Source organism: Histoplasma capsulatum (genome assembly GCF_000150115.1).
Source record: "Histoplasma capsulatum G186AR genomic scaffold supercont2.12, whole genome shotgun sequence".
In the NCBI taxonomy this organism is placed as follows: domain Eukaryota; kingdom Fungi; phylum Ascomycota; class Eurotiomycetes; order Onygenales; family Ajellomycetaceae; genus Histoplasma; species Histoplasma capsulatum.
Window position 1 is genome coordinate 737341 of NW_025544812.1, and position 19014 is coordinate 756354.

Here is a 19014-nt window from a genome sequence, read left to right on the forward strand (position 1 = left end):
GCTTCCTATGAGACTCATATGCCCATCAATCACACCTGGTTGACAATTCTGTACTGGATTATCAATCATTCTATTGTGAATGCTTATATTCTTCATTGACTAGCTACTGGCACTGACACTAGCACTGGCACTACTATCCTTTCTCATGTTCAATTTCGTCAGCAGCTCTATCATCAACTCTTTGAGTTTTCAAGTTCACTACCTTCTATTCAATTAAATTCAGATCTGAATCATCATCAGATTTCTCTGTCATCCACTCAAACTTGTGCTTGATGTCAGTACAAAAGAAAGAGAACAGAAGAGAATAAAGATAGAACTCCAAGAACAAGATCTGGTTGTGCTGTATGTAATAATATTCCCCTCTGTTTGAAGAGCAGATGTTGGCAGGAGTTCCATTCTATATCTTAATTAGGGCTAGATCAAATAGATTACATAAATTACATAAAAACATGCCAATACAGCCAATCTCTCATCTAATCCAGTAGATTTTGTGTTTTTAATACACTAATGTACACACTAAAAAAATGCGCTAATTGTGCCTAGCGGCCAGACGAAGGGATAAGAACCTTGGAAGCCCAGCTCGCTCCTTGTTCTGTGATTGGTTCAGAAGACCAGGACCTTTGTTCTCGGTATGCCGAGGTCCTTGGCCGGCTCCTGTCCAGCCACTAGCCTCCAAAAAAAAAAAAAAAAAAAAAAAAAAAAAAAAAAAAGGAAACGAGGAAGCAATGGGCCCGTCCCTTTTCATATCACCATCTGCTTGCATATTCCATTCATCCCCCTGGTTCTTTGCAGGGGACTGCTCTTGTCGGCAATCGTTTCCCGGGCTCTCGAATTTACCTGCATTTGGCACGGCCAGGGATAGAATAAGAAAATGGGAACTCTACTGCACATATATATATACGTAGAGCATCTTGTTTGCTCGTTGCTTTTGCGGCAGGGAAAGGTGAGATAGGCTTGAAAAACTGGCCCAAAAGCACCGTTGAAAAATCGGACTAGATAAACACTAGTACTAGTAACTACACCCCAGCCCGATATGGCTGCAGCATGATGTTGGAGAAGTTCGATTCGACGCCGTTGGAAGTCAATGACAGAATGTTGTTGAGTGGCGTAAAGATGAATTGGCGAGGTATTGTTGAATATGGAGTTTAAGAAGAGTTACCGGCAACAAGGGTGGAGTGGTTGTATTCCCGTGTCCAAACGAAGGTGTTGTTGAAGGACGAGATGATGGCTTTGGATCTTGTTGTGTTGGACACAAAAGGGGGAAGAGATGGTGAGTAACTATGTGACTTTTATTTTTTATTTTTAGCAAAGGAACGTGTTGTACTAGAGTATATATAGTTATCGAGGGATATGTATAGAGGTTTAGGTGTACATGGTCGATTTTTTAAGTTTCTAGGGGGCAACTGATCAGTTGCGGTTGTCGCAAAATGACTGCGATTCCTGTCCCCTCCTTGTAAGGAACGACTGAATCCGCTGCTCAGCCAACCGGGAAAAGATGTATTGATTCCTTAAGATTAGGAGACATATTATTCTGAGAAGAAGTAGATCAGTTGATGGTTTTATAAATTAGTGATCGTGATACGCTAATCTTGATATAGAGTTATGAAATACATTATCGACGGGTTATGCGGAAGGGGGACCAGTAAAAATATATGCGGGAACAAGAGAGGATGGGGATGGTTTTATAACATGGTGTATCTTGATAATGCTATGTAAAAGGACACTAACACCAACTCCTATGAAAAAAAACTTGACGGTTTGGTGCTTCTTTAATGCTGCTTGCCTTGCATGGCTAAAATATACAGATCCTAACCACCTCATCGATGAAGCTGCAGTTATCACTGCCCTGGTTATGAGATGGCAGCCAACTTCTGAAGACAGGAAAGAACACCTGTACCTCGAATTGTTAGCAACAGTCCACTTTATTCCATCTTGAATTGTTCCAAAGTACAACATACCAGTCACTCCTTGTGTCAGCGTTGCCGCTGCCTCTGTATTCTTCGACCCTAGTGTGACGGTTAAGGTGTTTTTGATTCTCTTTTGCCGTCCCACTTCATTCGCCCAGCGGAAGATAACCTCGTCTTCCCGACCATCGCCAACTACAAAGAGGAAATCCGGTCCCTGGTTGTTAGAAGCCCGGGCGGATTTCTGAATACCATCGAGAACTAGACACGCAGCAGTAGCCTTGTTCGGGGCAATGGGCTCGACAATTAGAGCATCCTGGTCCACGACGGCATGCACCTGATGATTAGCGCAGGTGTCATTGATATGGTTGGCGCATTCAGAGGCATGTCGCTCGGCTGTTTGGGGGTCCTCAGCGTGTGCAAAATGGAATACTAGAGAGGAGTGCATGTGTTCGACCCAACTGCCTTCGGTACGTTCCTGGAAATAACGAATCATGTCCGCGACTCCATCCTTCCACGCAGTAGTTTTCTCGTCGCTCACAAGCTTAATCCAATCTTCTACATGCGCTTCCCGAACGTAACATCCATTTTCTGCAATTAGACCTAGACCTCCAACACGAGCGAAAAGTCGTTCCATTTCCTCGGGCATTCTGGAACTCATCACGTAGACTATATTTTTGGGATTCTCGATCAGGTCATTCAATGTATCAATGGCGCGTTTCGGTGTGGTTAACACGATACTGGTTGGCGAACCCCAGGATGCCAGGGTGCCCTCATAGTCGAGGATGAACAGTCGACTAGAAGACTCTTTATATTTAGCTGAAAGATCACTGACTGACAGTCGAGGTATAGACACATTATCCCGTAAGGATTGTTCGCTATAAGCTTTCGAGAGGGCCTCGACAAATTCTTCGAACCAATTTACAGTCGTGTGTTTCATTATTGTGTCATTTAATTTCGTCCAGTTGCGCTCCTTCTGTTCAGGAGTCAATTGGAGGGACGTATTCAAAGCCTCCGCGCACTGCCTGTAGTTCCAGGGATTGACAAGCAACGTGTGTCCATCGAAGAGGGAGGCACTCCCCGTGAATTCGCTGAGAATTAGAGAACCATGTTTTTTGTTCGAATATTTGCCGTCTTGGCAGTGGATATATTCATGACTTGTAAGGTTCATACCTTCGCGAAGGCTTGTGACCATTAAAACGTCAGCCATGGTGATTAAAGCAAGGTACTGAGGGAAGCTGATATCTTGCTTCAAAAAGATTAGAGGTTGATGTGCTAAACTGAAGTTAGCAGAGTTCACTCGCGTAACGATATCCGATACAGTCGCATCGGGCTCAGATTGGTCGGTGCATGGTAAAGCGACTTGAATTAAAACCACCTAAATCAGGACAATTAATGGTAGTTCATAATACGCACGAAACGCATTTAATTTCGTACCTTGTCTTGCCACTGAGGGTATTTTCGCAAGAAAAGTTCGTACGTGAGCAGTTTCTGCCTGACACCTCGAATGTTATCCAGCTTATCGCGGGCCACAACAAGATGCTTCGCACTATACTTTTCCTTAATGATTCGCATCCATTCCGCGACGTCCTCATCTTCACGTCTCCGGTCCAAAGCTTTCACATCAATGCCGATTGGAAATGTTCCAACGTTAACGAAGCGATCTTCTAGTTGGACACCTTCATTCGTGGCCTCGACTGTAAGGATGCGACTGCAGGTTTGCAAGAAATGGTGGCAATATTCCTGGGCTTGGAAGCCTATAAGGTTGGCACCTAGCATGCCTTTTAATAGCTCTTCACGAACAGCCAAGCAGCGAAACACCTCAGAGGATGGGAATGCGATATGGAGAAAGAACCCGATTTGAGCATCAGGGATCTGCTTTCGTATCATCGCGGGAACCAACAGCAGGTGATAATCATGAATCCAGATGATATCGTCACGCTTCCAATTGCGAACTATGCGGTCCGCAAACGCTTGATTGGTCCTGACGTAGTAGACCCACGAGTGATCTTCATAAGCCTTACTCTTCGGGTTGTCAGGGATTTGATAATGGAAAACCGGCCAAAGAATTGTTTTGCAAAAGTGGAGATAATGGCCATCAAGGTCGATATCGTTTACGTAGACGGTCAATGCGTCAAAGTCCACCTCCAATTTTTCGGCGATTGTATCCTTGGTGTGGTCACCTAGTACGTTGGTAGGCATGCCGAGAGTTCCGACCCACAGCTTATCCTTTAGAAGTCCGGTGTCCACAGCGGAGCGAACAGCATTCCGAAGTCCGCCATTCCCTTGTTCCGACGATTCTATGGTCCAATCCGCTTCTGAAAAAAGTTGGCTTTCGTTGATTGATTGAGTGGAACCCAACGACCTAGCGACATCTCCTGCCTTCTGGGGGGTATCAATTGCGACACCGTGAGCTAGAACAGATGGTGCAGGAGAACGAAGGGGCTGCGCTTCGGGTTGGTTGAATACTCCCTTGGTTCCCCATGTTGGTGAATGAGGATCGCTCGGAGCAAGTGGCTGAAGATCGTTGTGAGAAGGGAACGGGTATCCGGGTTGATCCGCCCTAAGCTTTGGCTTGTCAGATGCGATGGCAGACAATTGGGCCTGCTCTTTGAGAAATGTTGGCCTCGATGAGGGGAAACTCGACCTCTTCTGCTGGGGGAATAGGCTGTTGAACTGCCTCCTGTGAATCTCTGAGGACCCTTCCCGCATATGGCGGCGTCTAGGGCTTGATGGCCGCTTACAGACCGAACCTTCCGGAAGGTGAAAGTTGACAGTGTATGGGAGAAATCTATAGGCAGAGTCAGAGAAAGTTAAGATATCAATGAGATAGCTGTCGAGCCCAGACGAACATACAAAGACACGACGAAAACAGTCATCGTGACAGAGCTCATCGACACAAAAAGTGACGATTTGGAACCTTTTTATGACGGAAGTGAGACAGAGACGAAGAGAGATATGCAATATCAGTGCGCTGCCACGCTGCTCTTTGTCTGTAAAATGATTCTAGGATAAACAAGCTGGATTAGGCTTTTCCATGTTGGGAGCAGGCGGGATAGGATGGTCATAACTACGTCATCTCAACCCTCATGGATGGGAATAGTAAAGGAGTAGAAGTTAGAGAAACGGGTATTTATTCGCAGGCCATCTTGGGGAACAAGACATCCCCGGACTCGATTCATTCATGCATTCATTCATGCATTCAATTGTGTTCATCCAATTCAGGGTTTGATATCAAGCTGCCAACGGTGGAGAAGGCAATTGCCTCTTTGGGAATTCTCGTCGCTGGCCCAACTCGATCCATCTAAAATACACCCACAGGTAGATTACCAACATCTTCGCCATTCCAATAACTAGTTGCTTAGTTAGTTATATCCTATCCTTTCCAGGATAGAATTCGGATTGAGGATTATCATTGGGACCAGAAATGAGAATGGTGACACTTCGGTTGAATGTTTTTCCAGCCGAGGTTATGATTGGTCGATCTCAATCAACTTGCTTTTTTCATTTTCCTCGAATTGCATTAACCCCGGCGCAGATAAAGACCTGGCGCAGTCTGCGGGTTGCTGTTCATGATGCCACTTCATTTCACAGCTGCACAGTCTTCACGAATCAGGAAATCATCAGGTACCCAGTTGTCTGGACGCCAGTCGCCATTTTCTCGCCACTCGCGCGCGAAACCTTTTCGCAGCCCGCTTGGCAGGACGGCCTTGGACAGCGACAATGACATCCATAGTGGCTATTACAAGGATAGCATCCTTCCTGATATTGGCCCGTCCCAGTATATTTCCGAAACAACGGAACTAAACAGCGTAATCCAGGCGATTCAGTATATTCGCAATACTATGTTTAGCGACCTTCCTCAAAGAGCAGGGATGAACAGCACTCGGATCGCGGAGGTGTTAAATTTTCGGCGTGCGCTCCCGCCTATTGTTTCTGTTGCGCATGTCCATATGTTGCTGAATGCGCCGACGAAGGTCGAGAGAGAGATTGTTGAACTCGTTGATTCCGCTCGGGTTCGAAAGCTTTTTATCCCCGGGCGCGGATTCGATTCTGCTGGCCTGGGAGACTGTTTAATCTTAGTTCAGGATTGGGAGGACACAGTTAGAAGCAGCTCATCTGTAAAAGATGATCTAAAAGGCATGTAAGCGAGAAGAAAAGGAATTTCCTATTTAATTTTTTTTGGCCACGTCGAGTTGAGTCACTAACTTGTGCGAGTAGAAAAATTTCTTGAACTTCTACGCAAAAATACCAAGACATCTGCCGTTGCAGCTGGTATTTTCACTCCAGAGGAGACTTCATCTTTGGTTCGAGCCGGCTTCCTCGTATCCCCGTCTTCTTTAGCTAAGCATCCATCTTTTGACACTTCTCCTACTTCCATCCCGGCCTCTAGACGAAGCCATGCTCTAAATATAGTGTTACCAGGACAAGAGATAGCAGTATCCGACCAGAGGAAATCGGGAATCTCCTCTATGTTTCTTTCAATACCGAACCTGGGTCCTTATCTCCGTCTGGTAGGCGCAGCGAGAACGCAAATCATGACTCTGCTAAAAAAGTCGCGCTCAGGCGAAGCCCCTTTGACCCTCATTAGGGACCGATGGGATGGTGCTGTTGAGTCTGAGGTATATTACAATGTTTCTAAACGAGCACGAGGCGAATCCGCTGGTGTCTTGCCTGGAAAAACCAAAAAATGGAAAGAGCTCTATGGGATGAACTTCCGATGGGCTTTGGAAGAGGCCTTGGGCTCTGGCCTTATTGAGCTCTTTGATACCGGCAGTGTCGGGCCTGGCGTTCGGCGTGTTTAACGATGTTATACGTGCATTTTAGATACCCTATTATTTATGATGCCTCAATTTTAACAAAACAATCGCCATAAAAACTTATGATAGGAAACGGGTTTCAGCATGAAACGGTGCATTGCAAGTTGCTTGAGTATATTAGAATTGGGAAATACGAGCCCCAAATGGAAGTTTTCCGTGAATCATCGTCAATGGCCTACAATATCATTTCCTCAAGCAGCCACCCCTATCGCCCTTCATCCATGCTAGCTACCCACCCACCCGCAACGAGATCAGCACTCCTGCCGCCAAGTGATTTACAATTTCTACCTAGGTACCTCATTCCTAATCATCGGGATACGGAGTTGGCGATCGATAGCTGTATAACCAAGTTAGTAGGCCAAGGTTGGTTGGTTTGCCTAATAGTGGGATTGAAGTAAAGCGGATATCAAGATGTGCAAGTAGCTTTCAACACATCCGCTAAAAGAAATTCTTTTCGCTCACCTTGGAGTAATTTATTTTAATTCCAAGAGAGATCCAAAACCTCGATCACTTCCAGGAAAACGGACATGTTTTTGTTGCAGTCCAGAAACACAGCACCAAGGACGGCTTGGACTGCGGTAGCCATCATTTTCATAGAAACGTCGACTCCCCCGATTCGATACACACATCCATCGAAGCCTCTCTTGAAGCCCTGATCAGCGAGATGAGAATTCGATGCTTTGGTTCTTAATGCGCTATCGATCTGTCCTAGGAATGATGAATTTAAAGCTCAGCCGGCGAAGCCCCTATATATATATATATATTTATCTATATTGCTAAGCTGCATAACGGTTAGCCGTACCTCTTGAAGCTCCTTTTCCGTAGCCAATCGTCACCAGAGCTAGCCTCAAGGCAGCATCTCCGACTTGGGCCAGGGATTTTTGCCCACCGGCTGTAGCACAACCAGCTGTCTGAAGAGCCTTGAGGCAGAACACCGGGTTGGTGAAAGTATACCCCGTTGCTATTTCAATTTTGATTAATATATCGTCACGGGGAGGAACGGCCGGATTCATTGTTAGCGAAGTTTTTGACATCGAGATTGGTTCAAAAGGAGGAAGTGCGGGCAACAAACTGCATCAAGAAAGCCGTCTAAGGACCGGACAATGTTTGGCTGGACTCTTGGATAGATAGATGGAAAGAACTCCGTACGATGAATAAAACGATGCACCAATCGCCTGGTAATCCGCGTTATTGGCGAATCTACACGCCTGTGATAAGAGATTCAACACAAAAGTGTACGGATTTGAAAGAACACTCTATTGACGTGACATCACTGCCTAGGTTTAACACCAAAAATGGCCAGAACATGTGCTTTTCAGTGGTCATTTTCTCAGCGTATTACGTGAAAGTACGGAGTATACTGGTGGTACATGTACACTACATTGTTGTGCAGTGATGTTAACTAAACGACATTACTCTCAAAATCATAGATCTCTGGGTTTTAACATCAACTTATATGTAACTATTTATCAGTATTCTGCATCACTTAAATGCGACAAACATAGTTATATCGCTCATAGATAGATGCCAGATCTCTATATAGTCCTGAGTACCGAGTCAGAATTTCCTGCTTGTTCTGTGAAGATCTAGAACCAATAGGAGGCTCGGCTTTCCCGCAATCACAAGGAATCGCCACAGTACCATGAGGCTCAGCTTTCCCCCAGGCCTTGGAGCTAACAAAAGAATATATTCATTCCTGCTTGAGAAATTCATAAATCCGTATTCTGTAATCTGCACAAAAACCAATATTTATTAGGGTCCATTAGATGGGCCAAAAGGGCCTCCCTCCATTTCAAAATTCCACATCGGTTTTAATGTCTCTCAAAAACCCAACAACCCCAACAACGACATGGCAAGCAACATCGTCCCACTTCCAGGTCACCCGCAAGACGACCACCTGAAAATCCACTGACAGATGACCGCAGGAACCAGGAGACGCTCTTCTACAGGCAGTGACGGCCATCGAAATCAATGACGAGGATGACGCAAATGACGGCGGTTACGTCTCTGATAGTGAACCGACCATCTCGTCATCACTCGTTTCCAGCGTGAGCGACTTCATTTTTGAATATGGGCGTCGATTCCATAAGTTTCACGAGGGCGCTTATCTGTTCCCCAACGACGAGCGGGAACAGGAGCGGGAAGATATGAAGCATTCCATGATCGTCAGCCTGTGCGGGGGGAAGTTGCATTATGCCCCTCTTGAAAGTCCGCATAGGATTCTTGACGTAGGAACCGGAACGGGCGTGTGGGCGATTGATAGTATGATAATCCAAGCTACATTTCTTTTTTTCTCTCCATCTCCTCCCTCTCTCCCCTTCTTTTCTTCGTTTCTTGGTTTTGATTTGATACCCGTAACATGCCAACTCATGCCTAACTCAAGCATTTTATGGTAGTGGGTGATCAATACCCTGGCGCCAATGTCCTCGGCATCGATCTGAGTCCCATACAGCCTATCTGGGTTCCCCCAAATGTGAGATTCATGGTTGACGATGTGGAGTGCCCATGGCTCCATCCAGATGATCACTTCGACTTCGTCCATATTCGGCATCTTGCCGCGGGAATCAAGGATTTTCCGAGGCTTGTTAAATCTGCTTTTCGGTGGGTCATTTTCGTCATCACTTTGAAGTGTGTATACATGCCCATTCTCCCATCCCTAACTAAATCTGGCCTAACCCACAGTAAATTGAAACCGGGCGGATGGATTGAAATCCAAGAACTCTACTATCAAGCCCAATGTGACGACGAGTCCATGCCAGATGACTATGCCTTTGCCGAATGGCTTCGTCTCATGAAACAAGGGCTCTCCACGTTCAATGTTGACCTCCTCTCCCCCAAAAAATACTCACGCTACATCCGCGAAGCTGGGTTTACGAATGTGAATGAACAAGAATTCAAAGTGCCCATCGGCACGTGGCCGAGAAGCAAAGCACTAAAGAGAATCGGTTTGTATAACCGCTGTCTGATCAGTGACGGGTTGCAAGGGGAAAGCATGAAGCCCTTCACAAAAGCGTTGGGCTGGACATTTGAAGAAATGGAGGTCTTTAACGTCGAAGTAAGGAAGTCGGTGGAGGATTCCTCGGTACACTCGTATCTTCCGTTCTTCGTGCTGTTTGCGAGAAAACCTCCCAGAGCGACAGATTCTGCCGGTTGATTATAAGCTGTTGAGCTTGTAAGAACTTTGCTGCTGAGTCTAAATCGTCATTTAAAGTAAGTCATAGAAAATGCTATCACGTCTTGGACCCTCGCACTTGTTTCTGTTACATGCCAATAATAATCAATACTAAAATTACTGGAAAGAGTCGTTCCCTTCTACATTAAGCTTTTTGCGGAACAGATAAGGTAGGGATTTAGCCACTGCATCAAAAGGACCAATCCGTAAGGTGGGGAAACCGATATTAAGATATTTAGCATGATTTTAACTGTCTGACATTGTTGACAGCTACGGTGGATCTACCCTGATGATCAGCTTCCCCCAGCCATACTACATCTACGAAAATTAGCATGGGATTTCTTTCCCGTGACAGTTTTCTTCTGGGAGTTGTGGAGTTTAACTGTATCCGACAGCTGCTTGAGGGCCATGAGTTCAAAGAAATATGTGATCGAGTGAGGCTCCGGCCCAAATGTCCACCGATCCGCTTCGGTAAATTTTGCCGCGCGCTTAAATAGGGCGATCTGCAGCCTGAGCGCCTAGACTTCCTAGTACAGACTAGCGCCCACCGCACTGTATAAAACCCACCCAACAGCTACCGATTACGTCACGACTCACTTTGTGTTGGCGCCGCAAGCTTCCTATCGCGGACTAGCACTAGTTCTCATACAACCAACCACTTTTGGCTCCATACAGGTGGATCAGCCGCAACCGCTCTTATAAATGCCAATGCTTGGAACCTGCATCTCTGGAGATGGTGTATATAAAACGACTTGAATAGAAACCTGAACAAAGCACAAATTCCTCGTTTACCGTATAGCCATGTCTCCCTCCACAATCCCATTCCTACTTCACCTTGCGCCTCTTTCTCCTTCCGAAATTCCTGCCCATCCATCTATCCCCTACTCTTCCCCAAGTTCAGCCAGTGACGGAGCCATTGATGCCCGCCCTTCTCTCAGCCTATTCCTACATGCTGCGCTCACGCAGGCTCGTGACTTCATAACAACCACCGTCCCAGGAGAATCGTTCACTGCGGACCGCAAGCTTTACGACTCGCCACCTTCAAGCACGCCAGTGCAAATATCGTCTGGTACTGTCAAGTATACACCATTGGCTAGCAAGAACCCAGCGGCCCCCCAGAAGGAAGACAAATGGTTCGCTCGCCGAACTGTTCTCGACAATCGCACCACGACGGGGAACGCATCTTTCCAAGAATTCGTTGAGGGATTGAAGGACAGCCACTTGATGAATGAGATGGAGTACGAGCCGAATATCACTGCGGTAGAGGAAGTTGCAAAATGGGATTGCAGTGGCGTGGAAGTTGAGGGGGGTTGGAGCGGAGTGGGAGCTAGCCGTGAGTATCTCTGGAACGCCCTCTTCCTCATTCTTTGTTTTTCCCCTTTCTTTCTTTCTTTTTTTTTTAAAAAAATAATTATGTGTCCCCAGCTCTCCTTCTCCGATAACCTCCTCCAGCCAATTCACCTACTCCCATTATTCTACCATTTTGCCAGATCATTCAGGCTAATGAACGCCCAGTCTCCCTTGTAACCCACACTTTCCAGCCGGCAAGTGTCATCTCTCCGCGTGTATTCCTCGCCATGGTAATCACGGCCTTTACTCCACCGGAGTCCCCCACTTCAACCACGCCCTCCGCTTTCATAAACATTCAGCTCCCCATCCACGTCTCAGCCATTCCGCCGTCCCTCCCCTTACCCAAGAATGCCGTTCTGGGGAAATACGTCTCGGTCGAGATGGTCCGAGTTCTCGCGGATGCAGACGACGCTGCCGGGCCGGGCAAGATCGAGTGGCGAATGGCTACATCCTCCCAGGCCGGCGGCTGGATTCCTAGGTTCCTGCAGCACAGTTCTATCCCCAATGCCATCGCGAAGGACGTGGGGCTGTTTCTGAAGTGGGTCGACGAGCGACGAGCTAAGAAGGCGGGTAGGTAGGTAGGTAGGTAGGTAGGTAGGTAGGGATGTAAGTAGGTACTTAGGGGAAGGACGAGTACTGGAGCTGGGGTTATGATGGGTGTGGTTACCTTGAAACCCTCTTTCAGTACTTTGTCCCACGTCGAACGACACGTTCATGTATATAACCTTATTGAAGGGCCGCTAGTTTAGCAGGTCGGGAGAATATGTTTGTTCAAATACGCTGGCGTATCAATTTGAATATATTTCATACAATGCTTGTTGAAAGGTGCTGTTCTCGGGAGGGAATATACGCCAGACAAAAGAGCCTGCAGGCCCTATTAAAATTACTTTGAAAACATTGCCGGAAAGAACCTACCGAGATTAATCAATGAATCTATAACTACCGCATACTTATTAACCCTCAATATCGCCCGTTACTCGCCTTTCCCGATTTCCATCCGCCATCTGGGACACTACCTGCTCGCCTACATTACAGGGCCTAATAATGATAGACTTATACATCTTAAAATCGACGTTATCTTGTATATATATCGATTATATATATGCATATAGACCAAAAAATCAATAAATACAGAAAGAGAGTGCATCCAACTTCACTCCCCCCTTTAAAACGTACCATACGTTAAAATTCGTTGAGAAAGGAAAAATATGGAAGACATGCGCATTTATACGCCAGGCGAAACGATGCAGGCTACCTAGTAGAAAGAGAGGGCCGCCCAGTTGGTTGAGTTGAGAGAAAAATGTAGAGAGAGTGATATTAGATGACAACGGGTGTAATGAGCGCGGTGGGCGGGAAAAACTCTTCCCGCTGATGTATTTTCTCTCATTTTCTTAAGTCACAAAGGACGATGGAAAAAGAGGGAGTGACAACTAGCAGAATCACAGAGAGGGATACCCATTTACACACAAAGCGCTTGTAAAGGAGAGATGAGATGAGGTAGAGTGGACATGATAATGTAAGCTAACAAAACAGCAAGCATCGAGCGAGAATAAAATGTGGGACGTCTAAGTGGTTGTATTAGCATGTAGGCAGCTGAGGCATATATGTGCGGTGCGCTAGTCCGTGATAGGCAGCCTAGGGCCAACACCTCCCCTCGGACTAGTAGCCGTACAGATATCTATCTATCTATCTAGAAATCCTATTATACATGAAATTGCAAAATCAAATCAAACAATCAAATCAAGTAAATCAGACAAATCAAGCAATCTATCAATCAGGTTGTTGTTTCCACTTCTTCAGCTGATTGTAATTCCCTTCTCCTCCTATATAATCTGGCTGGCTTTTCAAGAGTTCATCTCTATCCAAAGAAACTGTAGTGTATAATCCTTGATTAGGTTGGCTGGCCATAAGATTCTTCTCTTTATCTTGTTCTTTATCTCTCTCTTTGCTTTTATTCTTTGATTCCTTCATCATCTTAATCTTTTCCTTATTATTTTCCCTCCATTCAGCATCTGCTAGATGAGGGTTCTTGAGCCAGCAGGACTGGCGGCTATCCCATCGATTGGTATGATCACCAGTGGTGATAGCAGCAGCAGTGGTGGTGGTGGTGGTGTTCCGGGTGGTGATAGTGGTGGCATTCCGGGTGGTGGTAGTGGTGGCACGGGCAGCAAGCTGGTTCATCAAATCATCTAGGTTCAGGTTCTTGATAGGGCCCTGCCTAGTAGCATAGAATTCATCCAACTTTGTTCTAACAAATTCCTGTTGCCAATCCCCCAATCCCAGTATAAAGAGGTCATGGTAGGTACTCTCAGCCCAGTTTTCACCCAGAGATACAAGTTTTGTCTTCAGTTTCTGGAAGGTTGCAAGATAGGTGTGGAAATCATCATTCCTCAGGCGTAGATCCCTGATCTTCTTGGTGGTAAAGAGGCGTTCCTCTGCATGGGATATTGCGTATCGTCGGGCAAGGTTCTTCCATATGATGGCAGCAAGATAGGTGTCATCTAGGGGTCCTAGGGAATCGCGTACAGTGGCATTCAAAGATTGAAAGATTCTTGTGTAAAGAAGCTCATTTTTCTTGTTCCAAAGCTCCATATCCAGAGGCACTGTGGTAGGAGGCACTATTTCTTCCTTGGTGAGAACATCTTTTGCCTGAATAAGATGAGCATCTGCGAGAATAGAGCTCTTCCATTCCAGATAGTTGTTTGATCCAGTGAGAACAACTGCATGCCTCCCCTCCAACTTGGCTTTGGCATCCTTGCGAAATTCATCAATCTCATTCTTGATAGGGTCCCCAGCAGTAGATGATAGAGATAGCTTCTCCATAAGTGTCTTCATCTGCTCATCCTGTCTTGCTATCTGCTCATCCTGCCTTGCTATCTGCTCCCCCTGCCTTCTCATATATTCCATCATTATCTGTATCAAGGTATCGGTCGTTGGTGTTGGGCCCAGTGGCCCAGGGGTAGTGGTAGGTTCATATTCAATATCATCATTGCTAGCTGGGGTATCCATCCCCATGGTAGCTCGAGTTCTAGGAGGCATTCTCCCCCTTATATCAATCAAATTTTAATCTTTTTCCCGCGATCAAAGCTCTTCTAGCCTTCGTCAGGATCCCTTCTGCTGATCAGCGTAGCAGCTCGCGAGACGTTAGATGCCTCAGATAGGCAGTGGAAGGTTCTTAATATATTTATTAAAAAAAACAAGCAATCCGGGCTATAACCTGTGGGACGTCTAAGTGGTTGTATTAGCATGTAGGCAGCTGAGGCATATATGTGCGGTGCGCTAGTCCGTGATAGGCAGCCTAGGGCCAACATAAAAGGCATGAATAAAGGGAAATGGAGAAGCAAGGGAAGCAGAAAAAAAAATAATCAATAATAAAATACGCTAATACATATTGAAAAATAAAAAATAGATATAGAATAAACAAAAATTGGCTTGCGTCCTCCCAACTCACAACAGTAATCATATATAATGAAAATGTCATAGAAAAGAGTGAGAAAATCAGAAGGTTTTTTTTCTTTTTTTTTTGGCTTCACACATGTCCAAAAGGAAGCAATAATAGAAACAAAGAAATTGAAGTATTGGTTTCAATCAACATGGATAGGCAGAATGGGACGAAATGGAAAAAAAAAAGCCAGGCAGATGGCATGGGCATTGCAATGATAATACGAGAAATCCCCCGCCCAGACGCCATGCAACCTCATCCAGAATAACCAAACATCGTGTCGTCCGTATACTATGCACCATTGGCAACGTTTCCAGCTCCAGCTCCAGCTCCAGCACAACTGCCGCCCGCTGCAGCAAGTTGATCCCGCAGCCGCACAAGTTCTTCTTCCAGACCATTCACGCGGTCTTCAAGAGTGCGTACGTACGACCATACCCTATCTGGAGACGGCGCAGAAGAGCCCGCGGTGTTGGAGTGGTGCGATGATGTTGATAATTGCCGTTGCCGCAAGAAGAGGTTATTACTACTATTATTGTTATTATTGACATTGCTTAGATCTGGGCTCGCATTGCTGTTATTACTGATGTTGCTGTGGTTCTGGGAGTGGTGATGGTGATGGTGGGCGTGAGATGACAGGTGAAGACTTTGTTGTGATTGTGATTGTTGCGATTGATTGGGCTTAGGACTATGGAGCGGGAACCGTGTGTCTGGGTTATTGAGGCCATGTGGTAGAGGAAGTTGTGGTGCACCTGGTTGTGGGGCAGGGAGAATTTGCGCTGGTCCGCTGCTAGCCCCGGTGCTGCCGTTTCGTCCGAATTGTTGAGACGTGTATTGAGGTTTCAAACTGGGAGAAAGGCCGCCACCACGCGAATGTGACTGCGCATTGTGCTCCGGGCCATGGCTCAATTGACGTGTGGGGACGACGTTTGGTGATAGTGGTTTGGGGCTTTCACTGATATTGTTCTGCGCGAAGACAGAAGTTGAGCTGCCTTGCGGTTGTTGCTGTTGGTGCGCATTTAGGCTCGATGATGAACCGCTCCCGACCCCAGGAGGAAAAGATATAGTCCCGGATTGTGAGATGGGAGATGGTGATGCGCTTGAGCCGGGGTGACTGGTAACGGGTGGGAAGAGGCTGCCTTGGGAGGATCTTCCGGCCGCTAATGGCGGGTAGGTGCTTGATTGGTGCGATTGGAATGATACGTGTCCACCGCTAGTGCTTGATGACCGTTGGTCAGAATCTGGAGGGTTGTGCTTTTTGATACTGGGCATGTTTAGGCGTTTCTCATCCTCCTCATCCATGCGGTCTGGCTCAGTGTACATAAGGCCCTCCATCCCATTTTCGCCACCCGCGCCGCCTCCGTCGCCGTATTCATCATCGCCAAGGAAACTACCCAAGCTAGACCGTCTCCCTGCGCAACCCCCTTGGCCCTTGTTATGTCGTGCTAATGCATCGCCTCGAGCAAATCGACGTCCACACTTTGGGCAGATATGCGGGCGCTCTCCGGTGTGGAGTTTTGTATGGCGCTTCAGATCGTGTAATCGTCGGAACCGTGATTGGCACGTCTGACAAACGTATGGTTTCTCCTGACTATGGGTAAGTAGATGACTCTTCAAGTTATGATGACGCGTAAATTCCGTTGCGCAATGGTGGCATCTGTGTTTCTTTGCGGATGGAGAACGTGGAGTTCCTTTGTTGAAGCCTGCATGCGGTAGACTCATTCCTCTTCGGGAATCGTTCATGTTTGATGCGGGCATTGGGACTGGATAGGAGAAGGCTTTGTTCCCATCCTCCATCATGACATCTTCCTCTCTGTGGCGCGATGTATCGTTATCTATGGAATCGGGCTCCTCGATAGGTCCTGGACTGGCAACAGTTCTACTGTTGATCAGAGTGGTGGTGCCTATATTATCTCCGCCATCAAAAGTGTCTGACATGCCGACTGGGCTTGTCCGCCGCATATGGCTATCTGTCCTTTGGTCATCTGTAGATATATGAGCCGATTTCTGAGTACCATCCACTGGCCCCGTTGGTGTTGAAGCTGCTGCATCGTGGAATTTGTCCCTGCTTTCGTTCGGTGCATCGGAACTAGAGCGTCCGAGATCCCTGGGAATCTGTTGGGTAGAGGCGCGCTCCCGGGATCTATCACGACGATCCAGGCTACTGGTGATCCTCGGTTGCGGCGAGAGCCGCGAGTTCGTGGCCATGATTGGTGACGGTGAAGCACGCAGTCCCGCGCTGGCGATCGAGCTTAGAGTATAACCACCTTTTGGCTCCGCAGATTTCAGGAATGAGGATACGGCCCCGGGTTTGGACACTATGGAAGTAGAAGAGGGCACAGCAGGATTGTTTGATGTTCGGGAGAGGGGATTATGAAAAGTGACCGAGTCCGAGCTTGGGTGGACACGACCATCCATGAATAGATGGTTTTGGGAGCTGGAATCGTGCAAGATGAGGTGTTGATGAGAATTCGCACGCTCGAGGGCGACAACACGAGTAGCTAATGAAGAAGTCATGTCAGTTTCGGGTGGGTGATAATGAGCAGGATAAACGTGCGCCTGAGAGATTAGCGCGAGGAGGTGGTGGTGCGGATGAAGCAAGCATGGAGCGGTTTGGGAATTCCGGGCAGTGTGAGGCTGAAGGCAACTCCAGATATATATATAAAGAGAGAATCAAATCAAAAAAAGCGACGGCCGAATTAGCCAGTGGAATTGAAAAATTGCCAAAGAAGAAGGGAAGGCAACAGGTCTGCATTCACATATTGAAATATAACACGAGGCACTGGCAAAAGAGGGAGGAGTCAAGCACCGAGCCAAGCCGGACGAAGCAAAAAAAAAAAAAAAAAAAAAAAAAAAGAGAGCGAGGACACGGCTAGAAAGCCAACAGAGGGTAAAAGGAGGCAGATCAATCGGCACAGAAGGAGATGGAGGAAAAATAGCATTTGAAAAGGGCATCAGAGAAGCAAGCACTCACCCGACTGGGGTGGATGAACCTGGTGGAATGATACGAAATCCGCCTGAAACCAGAGGTGGTAGAGTGTGGCGCAAGCTGAGGAGATTCTGAACTTTTTCTGGTTTTGGCCCTTGTCTATAGTTTGAGCCAGGCGGTGGGAGAATTAACCAGCCAGGAGGGATGGGGGCGGCTGAGGGCTGGAAGGACGAATAGGGATGTGTCCATAGGTGTGGAGAATAATATTAATAAGGAGGAGAAACAGGAAGGCGAAGGCAATTGGGGAATTCAGAACAGGTATGTGGCTGGCGCGGCTGGACGGCGAAGAGGCTGAGTGTCGGCGGTCACGGGGAGAAGTCGGGGACGGTACCTAGGTACCCAGGGGTCCAGTTGTTTGGCGGGCACAGAGTTCAGTAGTTCCGCTGGTGGGAGGTATATAGCTGGAGCGCAATGGGACGCAGCACCATCTCCAGACGGGAGAGAGACGGGACGGATTCCCTGGAGAAGGCCAAGCGGCAGAGTGGCACAAGAAGGGGCAAAAAGAGGAGAAAGAGAGGAGCGTGGAGAGCAGCAAGCAAGGAGCGGCAATGGCGATCGATCGAAGCAAACCATGAATTGGGAGAGATTGCACAGACAGGCGACAGCAGAGATCCCGAGGGCAGATAACGCGCAAGACCAATAAAGGCACGCGCAGACTGGGGTTCGGGAGAGGGATGCTGCTGGGTTGTTGGATGAGGCAGAGGACGTTGTCGTTGTCGATGTCGTGGTGGTGATAATTACAGACGCCTCGAAGGGGGATGGCGCCGTTACAGGCCGTGTACTGTTGTCGGTACGGGACTGTAATTCACCACAGCTTGAGGCTCAGCTGCAGCCTGCAGAGCACCGCACTCCGGGTGGGGCGCGGTTGCGGGACTAGCTCCAACTGGCCTAGGCGCTGCGGGGCTGGCACATGGATGGCCCGCTGGCGGCGGCGAAAATTGGTGTTCTGGCACGTACGGGTAACGGCCGTGACGGGTAACTTACACGATACCAGGTGAGGCTCTGCGATTGATATGATATGATAGTCACGATATCAACAAGTTAGTTGGCCATAGTTACTTCAACTTGCTTGGATCTGTGAACGCAGAGACTCAACGACGGATTTTACTCTGAGGGTTTGAGAGCGGTCCACTGATGCTGCATTCTCACTCCTCACCCTCAATTCGTTGCAGTCTGCGGTCTACTTAACATGCCTTTCACTATACCAGCCAGCGGCCTCAGCCTCTCAGTTAGACCATCTCCCGAATACGAAGCAAGGCCTACACTGTATTGTACCTAAGCTCAAGCTCCCTGGCACCACCAACTTCTTTCAACGGTCGACATGTCTGCATCGAAAAAAA

General features: G+C 47.3%; 7 protein-coding genes across 7 annotated transcripts; 4 read left to right on the forward strand and 3 right to left on the reverse strand.

Moving 5' to 3' along the window:
* Window positions 1-1850: 1850 nt before the first annotated feature.
* HCBG_07578 (trehalose phosphate synthase) lies at window positions 1851-4783 on the reverse strand (the record flags this gene model as incomplete). Its single annotated transcript, XM_045434627.1, has 4 exons — window positions 1851-1891; window positions 1959-3282; window positions 3342-4695; window positions 4761-4783. 4 exons carry the CDS (start codon window positions 4781-4783, stop codon window positions 1851-1853), a joined length of 2742 nt encoding a protein of 913 aa, XP_045284834.1.
* A 696-nt stretch (window positions 4784-5479) lies between these two features.
* On the forward strand, window positions 5480-6709 carry HCBG_07579 (uncharacterized protein; the record flags this gene model as incomplete). The annotated part of the gene is made up of 2 exons (XM_045434628.1): window positions 5480-5975; window positions 6123-6709. The coding sequence occupies 2 exons, from the start codon at window positions 5480-5482 to the stop codon at window positions 6707-6709; spliced, it is 1083 nt and encodes a 360-aa protein (XP_045284835.1).
* Window positions 6710-7027: 318 nt separating this feature from the next.
* Window positions 7028-7737, reverse strand: HCBG_07580 (uncharacterized protein; the record flags this gene model as incomplete). Its single annotated transcript, XM_045434629.1, has 3 exons — window positions 7028-7061; window positions 7252-7432; window positions 7527-7737. 3 exons carry the CDS (start codon window positions 7735-7737, stop codon window positions 7028-7030), a joined length of 426 nt encoding a protein of 141 aa, XP_045284836.1.
* Window positions 7738-8538: 801 nt separating this feature from the next.
* On the forward strand, window positions 8539-9878 carry HCBG_07581 (uncharacterized protein; the record flags this gene model as incomplete). Its single annotated transcript, XM_045434630.1, has 3 exons — window positions 8539-8601; window positions 8650-8986; window positions 9121-9878. 3 exons carry the CDS (start codon window positions 8539-8541, stop codon window positions 9876-9878), a joined length of 1158 nt encoding a protein of 385 aa, XP_045284837.1.
* An 819-nt stretch (window positions 9879-10697) lies between these two features.
* On the forward strand, window positions 10698-11824 carry HCBG_07582 (uncharacterized protein; the record flags this gene model as incomplete). The annotated part of the gene is made up of 2 exons (XM_045434631.1): window positions 10698-11229; window positions 11412-11824. 2 exons carry the CDS (start codon window positions 10698-10700, stop codon window positions 11822-11824), a joined length of 945 nt encoding a protein of 314 aa, XP_045284838.1.
* Window positions 11825-14979: 3155 nt separating this feature from the next.
* Window positions 14980-16893, reverse strand: HCBG_07583 (C2H2 zinc finger domain-containing protein; the record flags this gene model as incomplete). Its single annotated transcript, XM_045434632.1, has 1 exon — window positions 14980-16893. One exon carries the CDS (start codon window positions 16891-16893, stop codon window positions 14980-14982), a length of 1914 nt encoding a protein of 637 aa, XP_045284839.1.
* Window positions 16894-18085: 1192 nt separating this feature from the next.
* Window positions 18086-18551, forward strand: HCBG_07584 (uncharacterized protein; the record flags this gene model as incomplete). Its single annotated transcript, XM_045434633.1, has 2 exons — window positions 18086-18195; window positions 18320-18551. 2 exons carry the CDS (start codon window positions 18086-18088, stop codon window positions 18549-18551), a joined length of 342 nt encoding a protein of 113 aa, XP_045284840.1.
* Window positions 18552-19014: the final 463 nt, after the last annotated feature.